Genomic DNA, 21870 nt, shown 5'->3' on the forward strand with positions numbered 1-21870 from the left:
TAGTCTGTTTAGCCAGGCCTATTAAAAGCATTAAGATTTGAGCACTGGCTGTTAAAATGAGTAAATGGCAATATCACAAAGTTAAACAAATGCCAAAAAACATTTTCCAGAGTACTGGGATTGTAACAATACCATTAATGAGGGCAAAGAGGTTTTAATGCAATTTGCACATTCTAAAGTTTCAAAAAGAGGTTTTGAGTTAGTGCATTATTAATGTTCTGAACATCTGGAACTATGTAAGAGCCACAGACATTGAGCAAGTGCAGGGTTTCCCCACTAGGTCTGATGCTGACTGATTTCCTCCCTAGTGAAAAGCTTGTTTTAAGAAGTTTGAGACAGTAAAATGACAATATCCAGATAAGAGATAAACATTCCACAGTGTCTTTTTCTTGTAATGTGCATGGAGGAAAAATTGGAAACCATTATGCTTATGTAGTTAAAAGGTGATTTTGAAATTAAATAGGAAAATAGTTACTTGCACCACAGATGGTTGCTCTGTGGTACAGTTGCACTGATTGCAGAGTGCTTGTGTGAGGAATTATATAGTAACATCAGGTGGGTTCCATGAGATGGCTTAAATTTTTCTGTTAGGTGTATTTGGGTATTATAACCATGGATAAATGCTTTAACAAGAGTAATAGTCTCCTTGCTGTTCCTGTTGACAGCTGTAGGAGTACTTTGAGGAAGGGATTTACTCCTGTGTGTAAATATTTGCAGGATGTAGGGATCTGTTCACACCAGGTAGGTTTTGTGACAGAAATGTGCTCTTTGAAGTTACATAAGCATTAACGTTCTGCATCATTTTAATGTTAGAAAATGTCATTTATGCTGTTACAGCTTTAAAATGATACAGGAGACAGAGTGTTTCAACACGTCATCTAGTTTTAGATGTTTTAACTATAGCTAATATCCAACATCACAGTCATTGGGATGAAAAGAAAGGAGGCTGACATATCAGGGGTAGGTTACGAAATAATTGTAAATTAATAATGATACTCAGTTTCTGCACAGCATTTGCTTTCTAGTCTCAAGGGAAAGGCATTCTCTTACTCCAGAAGCCTTATTTGTTTGAGCCAAACAGCTGCAACGGTGCTATTACAGTATGTAAGAAACCCTAAAAACATGAAAATACTTCAGGGAATAGAATTCTGTTATCCTTGCTATCTCAAATTATGTGCAAGTACCTAACAATAAAAGTAGAGCGAAATGATGGAAGACTAATTAAACAACATGTTGGAAGCACTCTGTGTCTCTTTCCTGGCACTAACGACTCTCTGCAATGCCCCCTGGAAGTCACTGGAGTTTTTTTCCGTGATTGCAGAGGGCTGAGGTGTAGAGCTTATGACACTGAAGTGACCCTGTATGTTTGTTTTCTTTTTCTTTGAAAAGAAAGGCTTATTGCCAGATTCTGAAGCTGTATCTTTTGCCTTACTCTGATGAAAGTCTTAGTAAAGTGGGTTTTGTCTGATGGGGCATAATTTTGGGACAAAATCATCTAAAAAAGCCAAGTTCTAATGACTCAAAACCTATACATTTCAACATTTGTACCTAATAAATGTAGATAGAATTTTCTTTTACTTGATGTCCACTATTGTTTCTTCATTGGTTGTTTTTCACTCTTACTCTGCACTGGTATTTTTCTCTCTGATCTTTTTCTCAGCTTCTTCATGTTTTATGGTGGTAGTGGTTTTTTCTCCCATTAATCGTATACGATATCTACTTTGAGTTTTATTGTCTATTTTTCTGTCATTTAAACATTTAAGTGTCCGCAATATAAACTGTCTGGCTATTTGGGCCCTTGCGTTCATCTGAAAGAAAAATTCTCAGGCTTGGTGTACATTATCTGAGGTGTCTTCTGAGAGCTACAATAGCTCCTGTAAATCTTAACATGATTTCTGAAGTCTACAGTTTTGGTTTTTCCCATTGATTTGGGCACAGCAACACACATGTAAAAATCATTGTGTGTGATGGAAGATTTCAACCATTCCATCACGATGCTGTTTTCTTTGCCTCAGGCACTGAAGACTTGTGATGATACTAGTACAAAGAGAAGAACAGTAGCTGAAAGAATAGTAAAGTTCATGTAAAAATAATTAAAATAAGACTTTTTCTGTAACCACATATATAACCTTTATCCTCAAATTATGCTGGCAAGCCACATCCTTTCATGTCATCAGTTCAATCAAGTTACTCTGCCAGACTAAATCTGAAGATGGAGCTGGCAGTTCACATCCTGGCAAGATCATTTTGTGTGTAATTATAGAGGCTGGAGCAAGCCTGGAAATAAGAAAACCAGAATGCTGCTGAATTATGCACCAAAGGAATAATTGAAAATATCCTAAAATTTTAAAGCTGATTCTTGTTTTATGATCATTTGTTATAATGTTTTCACTTTGGATTTTTTAACCTCTTGAGTTGTTTGGGGTTTGGGGTTTTTTTTTGGTGTTTGGGGTTTTTTCCCACTGCTTGGTTACTGATGGCTAATTTCAGCGTTAACCATCCACATGTTATTCACAAGGCATGCCAAGAAAAACGTTGGGCTACATCAAGGAAGAAATTTTATCTTTGGGAGTTGATAACTGACAATCTGAATAGTTGCACAAAATACTTATTTTCTTTCTTAAATAGTATGACAGTATCTTAGAGATACGCCCTGGTTATGGAGTAATTTTCCTGGTTTCTGGGAAATAAGAGACAATTAGGTATGCTTAGAAAAGTTAGAGGAGACGATCCAGCAGCTTGCTACTGAACGATGACGTTCTTCCCCCTTTCCTTGTGATTGTTCTTGTGCTGCTCTGAATTTTGTGTCAACTGATTCAGATCTCCAGAACAAAGGAAAAGTTTTTATCCTTCCTCCCGCTTCCCCAGGTTTTCTGCTGGCCTTTTGAGCTGAGTTGGCTCATCAGGAAGGCTTGCTTAAGGAAGGGAGCATGAGCATCCCTTTTACTGCTTTGCTGCTAGAGCTTCGTCTCAGGGATGAAACGTTACTATGCTTTTTAAAAGCATGTGATTCAGTGGTTAACCCTAATATGAGAATCTATAAAGATACTCGTTTGGAAATCCTGATCTTTTTATATATCGTTTTATATAAACATAAATATGGTTTATGTTATGAAGCTGTTAGTATGAAATTGCAGCATTGTTAACTGAGTCTGTTTTTACCAGTTATTAACCAAATAAACTGGAGTTACTCAGGTGAATATTCTGGGTGAATGGAAATTTGTGTGAGGTGATATGAAAGGAATGAACTGTTCTGACTTCTTGTTCTGTGGAGTCCTGCAGAAATGGTGGGAATGGAGGAGCTGTTTGCTCTGTTAGTTATTGCAACCAGACATTTTACACACAGCCACTCCTCGAGTACACCAGGGCCGTTGTGGCCGAGTGTTCTAGCAGTTCAGGGCTGGTGGCTCCGGGGAAATTCCTAGGTGTGATTTGGGTCCCACCTTATCTTTTTGAATTACTGCCTGAAAAGAATGAACAAATATACTTTCCGTGGTGTACTGAGCTGCTGCAGTGACCAGCAAGGGATGTGCAATTATTGAAGTGCCCTGTGGCACTTGCTTTTTACATAGAGCAGATACACTTTATGGTAGCATCTGCACATCGTATAAAGTAGAATCTGTAGCGACAGTTTGTGGCAGATTATTGGGTATTATGTCTAAAAAAATTATATGCCATACTGGCAGATGAGTGTTTTGCTTGTGAACTTCACACCCTGAGAGCTGTGCAGTTTAATATTTTATTATGCTGTTAGTTTAAATACCCTGAGCATACAACATCAGGAAAACAAACTAAAAATCTATTATTGTTTCTCACTTCTGAGCTCTGACTTGTCAAAGTGCTGCAAGCTGAATTGTTGTATCTAGTTAACACATGCTTCACTTTCCCTTGTAATTAACACTTTCTGCTTGCATATTTTTCCTACCATTTAAGTAGTAACTGCACTGAGATTGAGTTTTCGGTCTAGAGGTTTACACTCTGAAGTATATAGTCCAAATAGTAAATAACAATTACAGTCAACACATGATTTTCCTCAAGAGCTTCTGATGAAGGGGAGAGAAAGCGGGATAGAAAACAGTAGTTATTAATAGGGGAAAATATACATAACCAACATTCTTTTTAAAAACAAGGTTTATCTTGCACAGGTTACTTTGGCGTTGCTGTTCTGAACCATTGCAACCTGCAGAGTTCCTGGTCGCTTTGGCATTTCTGAGAGGTTTGCTGCCTGATGTGGCAGGGATGGGACTCCTTCTGGTGTGAAAAACAATATATGTGAGATGAAATATACTTGAAAGCATGTATTTAGGTGTTCTGTAACAGTATGTACCAGAAATTGAATATTGAATATATTGAAAGGAATACTTAGGCTATTTTAAATGCAGAGAAATTCTGCTTCATTGGAAAGTCAGGAAGCCTACCAAATCATGTCTTAGAAAATTATGCCTTAGACTTAGTTGCTAAGTGGGTAAGCAAGCTTCTTGGTGATAATATTTAATTGGTGAGATGGCATATTATTCTAAAGAGTATTCATTGCATTTTGATTAAGTTCACAGCTCATTAGTGGATTCTTTTTAGCAAAAATGTTTTGAAACAAATAACTTGCACAAAACAAGATTTCTGGTTTTGGCTTACCAATAAGCCACTTGGTTTGATGATAGCCAGCTGGCAGTGTGCTACAATTAAAACTTTGTTTTCAGCTTTTTCTTCCTGTTTTTGATCATGAGGTGAAGAAATTATTTTCCTAAGAATCGGGTATGTGTAATATGTGGTGAAAGTGTATCAAGAAATTACTGGTGGGGAAAAAAGATGGTCCAAGTTGCGTGAGGTCAGATAGAGAAGAAAGAATACTTAATTAAAAAAATAAATAAATCCAACCCACACCCCAAACCAGAAAAACATCTCCTTAGCATAACTTAGCACAGCTCCAATGAGGTCAGCAGGTTTATGGTAATGTTTGTGGTTTTTAGGGATCCTGCTTTCAGGTTTTCCTTCCTGGCATCAGATTCTTTTCGTGGGATAGGAAACAGTTTATGACTCGTTCTTATTTGTGCTCTTTTATCTACTGAACGCTATTTTATCTCTGTATTGTTATAGAAGTGTTATATACTTAGTTAACTTCCGCAGATTGCTGTAAAAATTTCATTCAGTAAAGCCATTGAATAGCTTCTTGCTGTGTGAGATTAATTGCTTATTGTTCCCTCCTTAATTGCTGCTGACTGAAGTATGTGTTTCTAGTATTAGTGACATTAGTGAGGGTCATTTGCATTGTCATGATTGCAGAAAGTTTTATCGCTTTGCATTTCTGTATTTTAACATTTGCTTCATTCTTTGACTTAAGTCTGGAACTCTACTGACTTTTCTGTTTAGTGATCCTACTTTCCAAATGACAGGATTTGGATGTGTCCAAGAACCGGAGCTGATATTGTTCCCTCTTATCATAATTTATCATTGTGTAATTACCTATTTGGAGCTCAACTTCTTACATATAATACAGGGTTGTTGCCGAGAAAGTGTCTTAGGTTTTTACGTGCACTGATTTGCTGTATAACAGGGGAAAACTTACTAACCTTTCTGAGAAAGTAAAGAGAACACTAATCTTTCTTAAAATTACACAATTACTACAGGTGTAAAATGCCTCATATAAATTTAAAAGTATTTTCCTTGTTAGTATTAATAGAGGACTAAAAACTGAAACCTGTTACTGTCCCACTGTTGCAGTCGTTTCCCCACGACAGGCATCTGCCTGCCCTCATTTACTGTGAGAGCATTCGTGGACTTGGTCGGCCTCATGCCTAGGACTACACTGCATGTCTGTTTGAATCAGTTTTCCCAGATGGTACTGTGCTTCACTGCTGATGTGCCACTAAGACAACCCTGTCTTTTTTTATCTCTATTCTGAAAAAAAAAAAAGAGGTCAAAGATGACTGAGCTTGTTTTCTGACTGGTGAAGAAGAGGATGGCAGTGTAGGATGCTGACTTCATTCATTAACAGTTTTATAATTTTGTTTTGATTCCAGACCAGGATCTAAACAATCCTTTTAAGAATAAATTTTTCTGGAGAGCTTTCTTTACGTGAAGGATTGCTCTCTCACTGGAACGTAAAAGTGTAATGATAGCCTAGGGTGAATGTACAAGCAGTTCTTGTAACACAGAAAGCTGTTGTCTTGGTTAATTTTAAAACCACAAAAGAAACCCTGTTTTGAACCAGGTTGTTTAGAAACAGCTGCGACAGAGCTCAAAGACTGCATACTTCAAAGGCTATCCAGATTGTTTTGTGGTAAAACATACTGGGGTTTTGGGGAAAAGATTTTGTATTAAAAAAGCTTCTTTAACTGTAGAAGCAACATATTAACTGTGTTATTCTAGAGTCTTTGGCGTGCAAAACATTTCATTTTTCATTACTGTTGTCGCCGTTCACATATTCCATTATTTAAGGAGGTTATTGAAAAATTGATGGTATGTTGGTACCAGAGAGACATCCTGTAGGCTGCAGTGTTGATTTATGGCACATGGAACACAGTTCAGTGCTTCAGTTTCCTGCTGGTGAGCGGCACTTTGTCATTGTCCCTAAAGAAAAATCATACCAGTGAAATCCCCTGTGTTTCCCCCAAGTTGAGTGATGCATACTTTTTCTTTGAAAATGATTATGAATTATTCAACTTTTATTGTGCTGGAGTGTGCACATGGTGATCAGAATCTTGTTCATAATAAAGAGTTTTTCACCATGTTCAGGGTTTAGTTTAATTATGTAGTTGAGTTGGATGGTAGCTTTATCTTTTTTTTTTCTCTTCTTCTTCCCCGCCGCCCCCCTCAGTGTGTCTGCCGAGCCTGTGTGGGCTAGTACAGATTTTACCCTGCATTTCTGAGCATGCGAAGGTATCTCAACATATGAGTCTTGGTCCTAAATGTTTTTCGTTCATGTTTGTTTAAGATTTTCTTGAGAAAATAAGTACCGTACTTCCAAACTTAAGAAGACACTTTCCACACAAGTACTTGAAAATCATAGACACTTACATGGCTTTAAAGTTTTACTCTTCAAGCTTGTTTTTCTGTTGTGAAGAAATGGTAAGAGATGTCTTAGTGAAAAATCTCTTGAAACAGCACATGTAGTAGTGATATGGATTTCCAGTTGAGGGCAGCTTTCTCCCAGATGTGTTGAGGAAAGACTCCATAGTATAGACCACCTGTTAGGAAAATTAAAAGGCTGTATGATCTTTCTTCTTAACTCTGGAAGAAATGTAAAATGTCAGAACAAATGTGTGACTTGGGTCAAGGTCCCTTTGCAGCTTCCTGGATTCCGTCTCTGGACTGTTGAAGACTTTCCAATAAAATGAAACTTTCCTTATAGAAGAGAATAACCTGCTGAGCAATTTTGTTGTAATTTTGGAATCATGATTATCTGTGCAAATTTAAGTGTTTAAAATTGCTTTCCATTTAACTAGTTTTGCTTTAAATATACGCGTTCTTATTTTATGCACTTGATTTGATTTTTTTGCTGTAACAGATGGTAAGGGTTAGCAGTTAAATACACATTAGAAAATCTTTCTCATCAGCTGAAAAGGAGAGGTTCTGAAAAAAGTGAGGAATGTGTGTTTTCCTCTGGAAGCTGTACTCAGATGAGCATATGTGCTGTTCTCATTACTTCGCAATGTCAACTTTTATTTCAGGACTTTTCTAAGGTCTTTCCACATTAAAATTCTTCTCTGTGTTGCCTAGTCTTCATATTCCTTAAAACAAAGAAATCTGAGTCTCTGAACATACTGTGTTACCCTGTATACTTTAATTATTGGTTTTACAATAGGAATGCTTTCTTTTTCCTGATGGCAGGGAACATGTTTAATGGTTTTTTGGTTGTTTTTTAATATTTTCTGTTTTGCAGCCGTGGAGCATTTCGTTACAGAGGCTCTGTGACACTTTGGGAAAGTAAATCAGATAGAAACTGATCTGGAGTTAGTACTCTGTAAACCAAGTCTAGTTCAAAAGAACACTTCTTTGCTTTGCTCGTTGTAGTCCCATGATGATGATAAATAGTTGGGGAAACATGCAGTAGGAGGGAGGCATAGCCTCTCCTCGATAAGAATAGCATCTTTGTGTGGCCTGTTTCCATTAAAATACTTTATTAAATCAGTTTGTTTATGGCACATAAATACATATGCATAGGTAAACTTTATATGGGCATTTGGTATTTTTCTCCAGTTTCCCATTAACGGTGGGAAATTAACATTCTATTTTGAAAGTAGGTTTTAGTTCACAAATGGAATATTTTGGGCACAGATATTTTCATGCTCTTTTTAAATGGAATCTGCTAGGATTAGAAATGTAGAAAATGGAATTTGAAGCTTAAAATTGGTTTTGTTTTGTGTTGTTTCTTTGTGACTAGATATGTTAGTACTTTGTATCAGCTTAGTCACTCAAAAGAATGAATTTTAAATACCTCCATGTATTACGTTAGATATGCCCATAAACATGAAGAGGTTTCTGTGAATCAGTCTATTGCTTAACCTTTCATGAAAATCTAATTGAGTGCGAACAACTGCTTAAATAATTCAATGGCCTAAGTTATTCTTGGCTGGTATGGTCCCAGCCCAGTGCAGTGCAAATGTCTGGGTGTCAAGCAGACCTGAGGTTTTTTTTTTCTTTTTTTTGGTGAGGAATGTGATTAAGAATAAAATCACCATCGAAAATGCATACAGGTTGTTTAAGAAGGGAAAAAGGAAAAAAGATGAAATGTAATTTAGCTCTGCCAATTTGGTAAATTACTTGTGGCTAAAAGTGCATATTTCAGTCCTTTTGAAAGCATGTAGTATTTTTGGTGATGTTGATAAATGTTACTGGGTTTCATTGCTTTCTTTTCATACATGTGACCTTTTATTCTTGTTAAGGGACATTGTGCTTTTTATAGTACTATTTATAATAGATCTAGAGTGCTATTCAAAATTTATTTTAAACGTTTGGATAACTGACATTAGATTTTATTGGGTAGTGGGCCCAAATATTTTCCCTGCTGTTTTTGGAAGGAAACTCAGCTTTTTCCTTTCACATGAATCCTTCCAGGCAGTTATCTCTTGAACCTTCTATCTTTTATTCCAATTTCATTACCCTGTTTGCTTTCTTCCTTCTACCGTTTCCTTTGTCTTCATTATTAACCTCAAAGGACTCTTTTTGTTGCTGCTGTTGTTGGGTTTGGGGTTTGGGTTTTTTTTGTTGTTGTTTCATTGGTTGTGTTTGGTGGTTTTTTTAAACTAAAGGTGGAAACAGAATTAATTCCTGATCCCATACCACCATGTTGGCTTTGTAAACTGTTGGTTCCCCCAAACTGAAGAGTTCCGACAGTCCTGGAGGTCAGTTTTATAGGATTCCAGGTAATTTAATACAGACGCTTGGCAACCCTTTTAGTTCAGAGAACTGTCAAAATACTTTTGCTAATTCTGTACTTTTCCAAAACATCTTAGTTCATGAAGAAGTTAGTTTAATATGAGCCTGTAGTACCAGTGTATAAGTGATACAAAAAAAGTAGGTGGAGTCTGGCCAGATTCATTCTCTAGGGCAGCTTTGAAATAACATGAATTTAAGGCCACTAGTGTTTAAGTGATGTAGTAAATGCATTTATTTAATCACTGAATATATTTGGGGATTATCACCAATATAGACACAGTGTCATTCTTTCATAAGACAAGTAGAACATTCAACGAGGTAATTAATCTGAACATCATGCTGAACAGACTCTAGAGCTTTGAGACCAGATTTGAACAAAAAGTTACAGCTGTAGCTAACCAGCTGACTCAGCAAACTGCATCATCCTGGAAGCTTATTAAAGGTAATGCAATACCTATGGAATTAGATACATTATAAAAACATCTGTGCCTTGAGATCATCAGAGGATTACTTTAGTGGAAAATATGATGTCCTCCATCCTAATAGCTTAAATTTGCAGAAGGATCTGTCAGAGTGTATAGTTTTATTTTTTTATTTTTTCTTTCTGAAAGGAAGAGAGGAGGCAGCTGATGCAGATGCAGGTTGATTTGTCCTGTGACAACTTGTAGTGTGTATGTCCTTTTTGGGTTTTTTTGCAGACAGTCCAAATGACAGGAAACATTTTGTAGTAAGACAAGAAAACAGTATTTTTTTCTTGACATTATCTCTGAATGTAAGGGTTTTCAGTAGATGCAAAGGGAAAAAAGTCTCTTATTCATTTGGTTTTGACACCTGTTATTTTTCTGTCAAGATACAAGCACTGCATTGAAGCAAAAACTTTTGATAAAACTCAGTGTATAAACTTGGTATAAAATTGGTAGTCCTCTGCCTCCTCCACTCCATTGCCACCTCCTCTTGCTTAGATAAGATAAAACCACTCGCTGAAGGCCTGTGTTACTCTGTGTTGAAGCAAAACAGATCAGTGAAAGAGGAAAGATACAGAAATTAATGTCCTCTCTTACTGAAGAAAGTATAAATTATATTTACATCTGGCTTAAAATTTAAAGGAAATATTTAAAATGTTAAGCACACTGCTAGTGAGGTCTGTCAAATAGTATGTTTTTAGAAGACTTTGATTCATCCACACTCTTAACGATAGATGAAAAACTTTTCTAATTAAAAAGATTTTTCAAAGAGCAGAAATTATTTAATACTATTAAGTTTTGTTAGATGTTTAGAGCACTGTCTCTAGGTTATTTAGCTTTTTTGGTTACTGAATTACAGTATCCATCAGATGCAGATTTGCATCTCCCATGGTGTATTTTATGATGTGTTTTTTTTCTCTTTTGTGTTATTGAAATGGAAATGCCAGTAGACATTATGTTGCATACTTTGGAAATTTATAAGACCTTATTAATGTATGTTTAAAATGTGCAGGGACACCTGTTCCATTTTCATAAGCATGACTCAGATGAGAGTGGAAGAAGTGTTAGTTTTAAAATTAGAGCACCATGTATGGAAAAAGTTTGATTGTTTTATTTAAATGAGTAGGTTTTAGTTTTGTTCCCTTATCCTAGCTAGGTTTCTAGGCAGCTGGAATTGCCTTTGGATACAATTTCCTTACTTTGTGGTTGATTTTGCATACATGGGGAATTTATGGTCTTTTTCACAATGTAAGATTGTGAAAGGACTAAAGAGCACAATTCAGTTTGACAGGTTCTGTTGTCTCCCTCTGAATCTAATTATGGTTGCTGAAATAGTTGCTCATCCTGTATGCGGAGAGAGGCACAGCTGGGTGCAGGTACATACATCTGCAGCTTCTTAAAATGTTTTTGGTGTTGCAGAGTTAAAAAAAGAATAAATCTGTAAGACAGTTCCAAAGTTATGTAGAAAAAGAAAATGTTTAGTTAGAGAATCTGTGATTTCCCTGGTCTGTGTACTAGGAAAATAACATGATGTATTTCGATTTTGTAGATGTAGATTAAAAGTATATTCTTCTCCACCAGACAGAGCTTTGGGGATCCCTTTATTCTATGTTTGAAGTCCCTAATCTGCATGTCTGTAGTGTTCTAGTTTAGTCTACATTCCCTTTGGAAATACTTTTTATAATCACCTGTAGGTATGCAGCAGGGAATGGCCCAGGCCAAACTTCTCAATTTTTACATATAGCTGGAAATGATCTTAAGATGTCTATATTACCTTTCAAAGAAGGAAGACACACTACCATGTACTGCAGCCTTGAAATTGAAGGGAAAATGTTTGTATTGTGAGATTTTAGCTGCTTCTAAAACTGACACCACCTCTTCCTCATTCAGTTTCATGTAAATGTAGAACTTTGGTGTCTGTGTGTAGAATGTGCATTAATAGACTGATACTTAAAAGGTGATGTAAATGTACATCATTATAGCAGTACGGTACATCTTAGTGTGTTACTTTTACATGTTGGTGCGTTGGATGATAACCCTGTTTTCTGCAAGCGACAGCTCTTTTAGTCTCTAGTGTAGCACAGCCTCCTTAGTTCTACCCAAAAGGAGTCTAGGAAGTAAGTCCTATTGCTCAGCCTCTGTGCTGGCCGGAGATGTCTGTTTTCTGTTTCTGAAGTTTTATGCTGACTGCATGTAGAACTTCTATTTGACCCTTCAAACACGTTTCCAGCCCACTGGAGACACACTTTGATTTGAAGCAGTGCTTATTCAAAAAGAAAATTCTGGTAGCAAACACATGAAGAGCTCTGCTTGGGAAAAAGCTTTTAGATCAATGTTAGTCCCTTGGCAATCTCTGACTTTTTGCACTAACAGTGGTGCCAATACTGTGATTTTCTTATTAAGAAAAACCTAATGGCTGCTTCCTTTCTCCCCCCTCAGCTGCCCTTCATATCTGAATAACAATGAAAAGTGGAACTTCATACCGTTATTAAAAAAAATATCTTAGATAGAAACAAGATTAAAAAAATACTGAAGTTTGAAGAAGTGGTTTTTTTTTTAGTGTATAATGGCAGACTTTTAAGAAGGTTACAAGATATGTGTAGATTTTGTGCACGTTGAAATAACTTCTGTTCAGTTATCATTGTAGAAATGTATGGGTAACAAGACAGCATATAGATTTAAAGGTGCACAAGAATATACAGTCTAATTGTAACTGATAGTTATTATTCATTAGTTGTTAAACTAAGCAGTAAAGCCGGAGTTACTGTACTCTGCTGTCAGGTGCTGCTTAGGTTGTTACCCTTTTTGCCCTGTATTACTCTTGAACATCCTGTCGTATTTTCAAGTGTTCCATTGCTTCCCCAAGCACTTTCTGATGGAAGGATTGTTTCTGTTGTGCCTTTTTACTGTGCTGGCAAGGTACAATCCATTCACTACGTGAATCAATGCTAAAATATTCAAGGAATATTCTGTGTCAAGAAATTTAGTAGCAGGTGCTTGTAGCAGGAGAAGAGCTAGGGAACTGTAAACCAGAATAAGTAACTCATCGTGTTACAGCATTTTCAGTTAGACCCTCTCTCATCTCAGGTAATTGATACTTCAAAAATCACTGTCAGGAGGTAATAAATACTGCAGAAAAAGTGCATCCCCAGCAACTTGATTGCTGCAAGTTAACTTCTCAACTTTGTTAAGATGCTGGAAACTACAATGAGCTTGCCTTAGGGTAAAAGACATTAAACAAATCTTTGGTCTTGCTTCGTGACATGGGAAACCCTAATGCAATTTTTGGCACTGTATAAAACAAAGTGGCAAATGGAAAGGGGCAAAGCTTATCCTTGGTGGACACAGGATGAGAGGATTTTTCCTAGGAGCGCAACAAAATGGCAAGAGATGTTGAGAAAACAGTTTCCCCCATTCCCGATCTTCAAGAGTGCTTCAAAAACTGCCTAAGAAGGGGGATGCTGACAAAGATGAATGGTGAATCTAAATACTGAAGTCATAGTTTCTATGGATCATAGCTTACAGGTGTCTTTAAATTGCAGAAAGGAAAAAAAGGAGAAAGCTATCAAAGTAAACATCCTTCAGTGCATGGAGAGATGACAGATTCTTTTTAACAAGATTTTCTGCTTTCCTGGAGGAAGACCATTTGTTAATAAACCATTTGAGAATCCATTTTTAAGGGATTTAATAAAATATACACAGACTGCCTTCCACTGCAGAAACTATTATTCCCTTGGGTAGAAAAAGTGTCTGTGGGCATTAATGGCTGCTTCCTGTGATTCCTGGATTATATCTTCTCCCATTTGCACTTTTTCAACCCGAAGTGAAATAATTTTTGATGAGAAACTTGCACTTGGTTCCTGGCTCTTATGAGGCAGGTATACACTCTATATTTTATTTATTTGTATTCAGTCATATCCGTAATTCTCATCATTTTAGTGTTTGTGTTTATAGCATGGGTATTGTGTTTGTGCATGCTTTCCTGCATGCAAGAAGTTTCCTTATCTAGCAAACTCCACTAAATGGAAGAGGGTAATAGCTTTTGTGTGAACTAAATTAATTTTTCCATTCTTGCCAAAGATTTTAATGAATAATTTGCACATTTCCATCAAAAATAGTAGATTTTTCTGTTGTGGTGATTGCTGTCAATTGAATAAGAAACCTGAACCTACTTTGGTCTAAGAGATAGTTACCTGGAGGGGCTGGGTAACCCACAAAAGAGAAAATGTGTTTTCTTAAGAATTTGGAGGAATTTTCTACTGCTATCTTTTAAACTTCAAATATAAATTATAGTTCTTTCAAATATGAGAGAACAAATACATGGAACTGAGGGATTAAGTGATTTTTGTAAGGAATATTGCCCTTTCTTAGATTATCAACAGACTTTTGATTCTCTGAAGTTAAGAAACAATTTTTCTGCTAAGAACACTTCATAAAGGTGTGTTTCTGAAAAATACCAGTTAATTTCAGTATCTGCGATGATTTGAGGAGGAGAAGTCAGGGCGAATGATCCTTAGAAGTCAAAGCATCGATAGTTTTATGTATGTAAATGTCAGATTCAGTTACACCCAAATATATTCTGTTTCTATTATCTTACTGGGCTCCTTTTGTCACGCATGGTGAACAGCAGGCAGTGCTAGAAGTGATTTTAGCATAGATTGCGAAGTGGACGCCCAGGCAGACATCAGTTTCGCAGAAGAAAGAATGAAATCCGGAAAGCTAATAATGTTACAGTCACTGGCAGCTCTAACAGATCCCAAATGGATGTACTTAGAGGCATAATATGCTTGATTCTTTTCTTTACCAGAATTATCTCCATATCATATCCAAGAACTGAACATAGTGACAGGCTGCGGATTGCAAGATGGACAGTCATTGCTTGGTCATAATATTACGACCTTTTATATAAAAAGAGATTACAGGCAGGATGCTGCCAGGAAATGACAGAGCTGGTAGAGAAGAGGATAAACAGTAGGACAGACACATTTAGGAGAGATGATTTATTCTGCAGTTACATCTGTATGTGTAGGAAACTGTTCCTACTATTCATCACTTAGTCTCTCTGTGCTTGCTTGATGATGGTGTCTCATCAGTATTAAGCAAGTGTAATTCCCTCAGTAGAGGCTTGAACAAAGCTAGGGAAAATTTGAGAATAGCATAGCATTTGTCTGCTCTGAACCACATGTACCTCAGAAGGAACAGATCCAAATACTTAGGGTCAAAGAATAAGTTCAGATCTTTAATGCTGAGAACATGAAATATGCATGAGTTCTTGTAAACAGTTTCCTATAAATTTGCAAGTATTCTCCCTGTAAAGTCAAATGTGACAATTAGTTACCATTAGTTCTGCTTCACAGTAACACTTAAACTGCTTATTTGGACATGGGACAGATTAATTTTGTAACAACCTAACAATTCAAGATCCTGAGATCTTGGTTGGAGTGCATCAGTAAAAGCAAGTGTGTTGGACGTAAGAGATGCCGTGGCTTTTTGAGGAATGAACCGGGGCAAGTGCAGCTTCCAGATGGAGCAGTTTATATAGCCTGAAGCACATACTGAGAAAGTCTTCAGTGAGTGGACTCGAGGGAAGTGCAGCCCAATTAAGAGCATAACCCTTACTACAGAATCTGTGAATTTAAAATCTCTGTACGCACAAAACTCAGTAACTGTACTGCACAGTACTTAGTGACACACTAATGATCACTGAACGGTAAAAGGAGTGAAGCGGGGTATTTACTTCTGTCCACTGAACCAGATCTACTCAGTTCATTCTAAAATGTGTTAGTTGCCTTGCTTTTGTCTTGAGGGCAGTACTGTGCCCCATCAAACAAATGTGTCAGGGGAAGGAGTGACTTTTTTGCTCTCTGTCTTGATAACATTCAGTCTAGATCTCTGTCTTGATAACGTTCAGTCTAGAGATTGATGCACCTGATGACTGTTAACTGCGAAATGACCCCCACCCATCAGACTTCAGTTTCTGTGGTAATTTTAGACTTTTCTTTTTGTAATGCAAGACATTTTAATTTATTTCATTCCAAAGGTGGAACAAGCTTATTTGCTTGCAAGATTTGAACGCGTACTGATTTGGACTAAAACGTGCACACTTCAGAATCTGGTAGATACAACAAAGCTGACAGGCCTTTCAAGAAGCAGAGGAGGCTGTTGATAAATCCTACATCAATACCTCCTCCCCCAACTTATCAATGTTCATTTTAAAATATTAAATTGTCAGAATTTAAGATATAAAGACATGATTCAGATTAATTTGGAATTTGCTTCCAGTCTTACTTATGGATCTCTTGGTAACCACAAAAACAGTTAATTTCCTTTTTTCTTTGGATGACATTCCTCTTGCTTTGAGGAATACCAGAAGATGCTTTTCAGTGACCACTCTTGTAGATTCAGAGAATTTTGCCTTGTTAACTCAAAAATCTGCACTTTTTCTAATTAGCAAAATTAGTGGCCATCATGTTTACAAAGTGTTGCATAGCTGTGGAACAGTGTGTATGATCGGGAAACTTGTATTCATAAATACAAAATCTGAATTATATAATTTCACTAAAATAACTGTCTTTTATTTATCTATAAACATTATATAAAATTTTATAGTTATATATATAAACTTTATATATAAACTGTGTTTTATTTGAACAGTTTAAGTGATTGACCTTTCATTACGGCTCTTCTGGATTTTTCTGTTTGTTTTTCAGCTGTTGGACAAATTAAAAGATCGCTGGATGCACACTGGCGTATGGAGAAACCTAGAGCTGATTAAGACGGTCATTGCCGAGCCTCAAGGAGGGGCAAAGAGTGACTTTGATGAACTACTGAATATATACTATGATGCGATAAAATGTAAAGGAGAAAAAGGTATGTTCTTCAGACATACAAAATAGCTGTTACAGACTCTTAAAGGTTAAAAAAACCACCAAAATTATTCTTTGAGTGCTTAACTATTAGAAGGTATGGGTAAAGAGTTAAATAAACCTCAGCTTAGTAGGTTGTTGTGAGAAATGAGGAAGATTAACTGCTATTTATGTTGTTACATGAGGATATAGGAAAGTACAGGATGATGCAGAATTCTAATAGTGATATTCAAAAGGCAGTGAGCTGTGCAAGGATGTGCAGTTGTGTGTCTAGCGAGTAGGTGCAGAGTGGCTTCTTAAAGAATCATTAGAGTACGTCACATAACTGTGATTTACCATCTTCTATTATGGGCACTAGAAGATTTCTTCTCAAAATACTTAAATATTATTGTAGAGGATAAAGAATGATAGTATGTAAAAAAAATAAATAGCGTGGTTATTGGAGTGCAAAATTCAAGGTTTAAAATTTAATATTTTGTTGTGGATACAGATGGTTCTTGCATAATTAAGTACCACTGTATTATGCAGTGCAAAATTATTTTGGTAGTTGATGTTCAAAATCACAATATTATTGATCGAAATGGAGTTAATCTCGTCCCTCTAACAAAGAAGTCTCTATTTTTCTATCCACTCACTTTTACAGACTGATACATGTATTATGCTGTATTTTGTTTAGATCTTTAAAAGATGTTACTGAAATTTTCTTCTGATACTCAGTTTATGACTGAGAATGATTTGTGTATTCCTCTCTGGCTTGTTCAAGATGGAGCACTCCTTATAGCTGTGTGCAGAGGAAAAGTTAGCGAAGGCTTGGATTTCTGTGATGCGAATGCCCGTGCGGTTATAACCATAGGTATTCCGTTTCCAAATGTGAAAGACCTTCAGGTAGGATATAAATTTAAAGAGATGTACTTAATTATTATGTCATGTTTAAAACACCAAATATGCAAAAAATATTTTTTCTAAATGTTCACCCTTGGACTCCTCTCAATCCCATTTGAATTCTTTACCTTCTACACAGGTAAGAGGAGGAACAGCACAGCACATCTTGTGGGCTCATTTATGTCATTCTAAATAAATGTATATCATGCTCTATGTATTGTAAATTTTTGTCTGACATTGCTAGTGAAGGCTATTGCATTGTTAAAATGCTTGTTAACTTAATACTCTACCAAGCAACAGTACATTTCCATCTTCACTTGCCTGTTTTCATACACTGAAACTTAACGTCATTTGTATAGAAATGAGGTTACTTCCTGACTTACTGTAGTGAGGCTTTTGGTTGTGAAGATCTAGGGTAAACACTAGGAAAATGCTACTCTAAGTTCAGATTGATCAAAAGATTGTATCAGAAAACAGCTGGGAAGATGAAGATAGTTGTAACATAAAATAATAACATAATGAAGCAATGTGTTTCACACACTAGATCATTATTGATCGCAGTATATAATCTTTCTAATCTCTATTGCCTTCTTTAGTGTAACTATGTGTATGACACTTGCCACTTAGCGTGAAACTGTAAACCTTTTTGAAGCTAACACTGCTTTTATTAGCTTGCAATTTAGGGGTATGAAATTATGACATAACGTAACCTCTTCCTGATACAGAGGACGTTACTATTTTGATAATTCAGGCTTCATCTAACTTTAGGCAAAAACTTCTAGAGTGCCTTCGAAAAATAGTATTTTGAAGTGCCTCCAATCAAAGAAATTTGAGACTATTTGTATTTTTCAGCAGCTGGCCAAAGTAGCATCCTGTTGCTTGCACTGCTGTGTGATTACCCACATCAACACTTCCTTCCTTTTGAGCTCAACAGCTCTTGTCTTACAGATAGGTGATGTTCCATTAGAACAGGCACTTCGTAGTTGAAGCTAGGCATTCATAAAGGAAAAGAAACCCAATGAATATTGAAAAGTGTTTTTTCTAGACTTTCTTCTTACTGAAAAAGAACATTTATTATTGACTAGTTTGTAAGACCACTGATTTTGTAGTGGTCTGTGGATGCCAGTTAGCAGTCATCCAGTTGCTGGCACTTCTTCCAGTGATAACAGCCATTGTCACTGCTTTATCTTGCATGTACCTTTTAGAGCTTTTGGGGACTGCTTGGTGAAGCTAAGAAACAAAATGAAGTATCACAGAATAATACTAGGAACAGCTGGATTCTGGTTATTAGTAATGCCAAATCAAACAAGAAAATCATAGGTTCACACTTAAAGCCCGAACAGACTCCGCTTTGGTTTTAGAGATGTGTTCTGAGCTTAAGGGAACAACCAAAGACTTCTTTGTTGTCTACAGTGTGTGCCTAATTACAGCCTTGCTGGAAAAAACCCACATCCTATAAGGACTAGTAAGGTTATATTAGTGGTGGCTGCCTAGCACAATGTTCTTTCAATGTTTGCATAACTTTCTTGAAGCACTTATTCAGCCACAACATTTTTTTTGTCTTACTGAAATATAATACACTCTAGTATAAAAACATTTACATTCAAAGAATACTTAGCACTCTAGAAAGAGTTGGAAATGCTTTGGTTTAGAAGCATATGCTGAAATGGTATTTTGGAAATACTTGGTCTGTAGTATGGCTGAAACTTTTACAATTTACTCCAAATTATTTCCAGAAAGTCAGTGGTTTTGTGCTTGAAATGATACACAATTAAGTTGAAAAGAATGTGTCAAAGATGAATTATGTTCACAGGGGATTATGTTCCTTAAGGTTAAAATAGTGTATTTGATTTCGCCTTGAGTTCATCCAAATATGTAACATAATAGAATCACAGGCAGTACATCCCATTACCGATAACTAAATTCCAAAAAATCAGTGTTGTGTTGAACTATTTTTTTTTAATTAGACTGAAGAAAAGCTCTAAATTTTTAAGTAGATATAGAAACAGTAGCTGCCAAATTGCAAGCAGCTAAAGACTTGAGTGTATATATTTAGATGTGGTAATGCACAAAGCACTGCAGTGATCAATTCTAGATGAGAGAAGGGCATTCTCCAGTCTCTTAGCATCAAATTTGAGGTGCTGTCTGGTGCATGGCAGTGGTCCTAGAATAATGCTAGAGGAAACTGTTTTTATTGTAAATGTGTCTTTTGTGTACTTGGATCCAAAGTGGCATCCAGCCAGCAGCGCTTCCCTTTAAACTGAACGACGTTTTGTTTTGTCCAAGGCTTTAGGTTTATCACATACCCCAAACAGTTCTGGATTAATGCACATTTCTTTTACCATTTGAGCTCAATTGCGTGAAGAAGGATAGCGTGACGGATAGTCACTCTGTTCTCTGAAGAAAATTAATTAGTAGCTTTGTAGAAATCTAAGTACACTTACAAAAGAAATTTGGAAGGTCAGGCATCTGTTTCACCAGCATGTCAGTTCAGGAAGGGAATTAGGTTTATATTTTTAAGGAAAACTGGCTGTTGAAAGTGAAGATTGGCATGTGAAATTAAAAATAAAAAGAGGGGAGGGAAGAGAGAATGGGACATGACACCAGTGTTCACCTGAAACTGTTCTTTTTGTATATTTCTGGGAGAGCTGACCCAATAGTATTGCTTCCCAGAATGGAATGAAACAAATGTATTATAAGAGTACAGAAAAGTAAGCACTACACTGTAAATAAAAAAAAAAGGTTAACTTTATATAAAACCAATGTGATTTCCTATTTCTAATAGTCTATGTATATTAACAAATGCAAATTGTTATTTATTACTTCAGTCCTCCTAAACCAACAGACCTCACTTGAACATTATAAAGGAAAACAACGTTTTATTCCTGTACACTGTATTATAGTTCCTCTAAATGCTTTGGAGTTTTCTTCAGAGGGTAAAACCTCATAGAACTGGAGGAGTATTAATTTGTCAATAAGGAGAAAAAGTTTCATGAAACTGGTAGGGAGTGGAAGGGATACTATAAACCATGCTGTCATGTAGCAGGTAGTTATTAGTATTACCTGAAAAGAGATTTTTTTATTAGTTACAGACAATTGTCTATAGTTAAGCCTTAACCTGTTGTCCTAACCAGCTACAGTTTGGCTGGCTGTGTTACTGTTTCATTAGCAGTTAGAATCCAAAAGTCACAAGCCCAGTTGCCAGGGGGTTAAACAATATTGTGCCATCTTGCTTATGATGCCACTTCATCTTCTAACCATGCTTTTGTGATCAAATATAAATTCTTTGGAACCGTGGTGGGAATAGAGTTGTGTTTTAGAGTGATAGTGGATGTTCAAATACTCCTTGCATTAAAGAGTAGAAATAACTTACGATGCAACTATCAGTTGTTTACTGATTACAGTATTTTATTCAAGTACCTTTTCCTATTCAGGATTGTTTTCAAAGCATATCAGTAGTGCTTATCATACAAAGAAGATACAAATTCTCCCTTCCAAGTACAACCAAGTACCTTTCTTCCAGGGTGGCTGATTTTAAATGTTTCTCTGCATTAACAGTTTTTTCTATTGGAATCTTTTTTTCTTCTCGGGTTAGAAGAATTCCATTTTTTCAACGTTAAAGGACACCATGAAGTTTATCTTTTTTTGGTAGGATTTTAGGATACATTAAGTTCTCAAATGAAACAGTTGAAGTTTACAAGGTAGTTATGACATTTGCTTTTATGATACAGTCAGTTAGTGTTTCTTCAGATTTGGTAGGCTAACCAGAAAACTGATTAAAACCTGGAAATTTTAAAACTTCCATCTTTGAATCCTTGGGAGGAGCTTTAGTTTTGAGCAAACAGAAGAAAATTCAAAACACAGTGACACAAATCAAGTTACACCTAGATAGACATAAAGTTGTGAACACAAGTACATCTGTTGCTTTTACATAGCAATAGGTGTTAGTTGATATACCGAACGAAGAACTGATTAAATGTTTTAATGGTTAATAATGACATCCCTTTAAAAATGGGAAATACAAGTGATTACCAATTCCCTGGGAATACCGATGAATTATATACCTCTGGGATTGGTTTAAATCACTTAAAAAGTGCTCCACTTCTACGAGGAAATACGCTTGCATGTCTGCTTTTTGGGTTAATAAAAGTCCTCTTAAGACTCAATTCCATAACCCCTTACTCCTGCACATAGATTTTACTTGTGTGAGTAATCCCTTTAATACTTCTAGGACTGTGCACGATCATAAAGGTTTGTAGAATCATACCTTTGGAGACCAATAT

General features: G+C 36.2%; 1 protein-coding gene across 5 annotated transcripts in view; it reads left to right on the forward strand.

Annotated features, from left to right (window-relative positions):
- BRIP1 (BRCA1 interacting helicase 1) overlaps positions 1–21870 on the forward strand; it is a 73574-nt gene that overhangs the window by 25567 nt on the left and 26137 nt on the right. For all 5 annotated transcript variants that reach the window (XM_040618565.1, XM_040618574.1, XM_040618583.1 and 2 more), the window contains 2 exons: positions 16550–16709; positions 17469–17590. In XM_040618565.1, coding sequence (XP_040474499.1) covers positions 16550–16709; positions 17469–17590 — 282 coding nt within the window. The remainder of the gene's footprint in view (positions 1–16549; positions 16710–17468; positions 17591–21870) is intronic.

Source organism: Falco naumanni, chromosome 1 (assembly GCF_017639655.2).
Source record: "Falco naumanni isolate bFalNau1 chromosome 1, bFalNau1.pat, whole genome shotgun sequence".
NCBI classification, from domain to species: Eukaryota; Metazoa; Chordata; class Aves; order Falconiformes; family Falconidae; genus Falco; species Falco naumanni.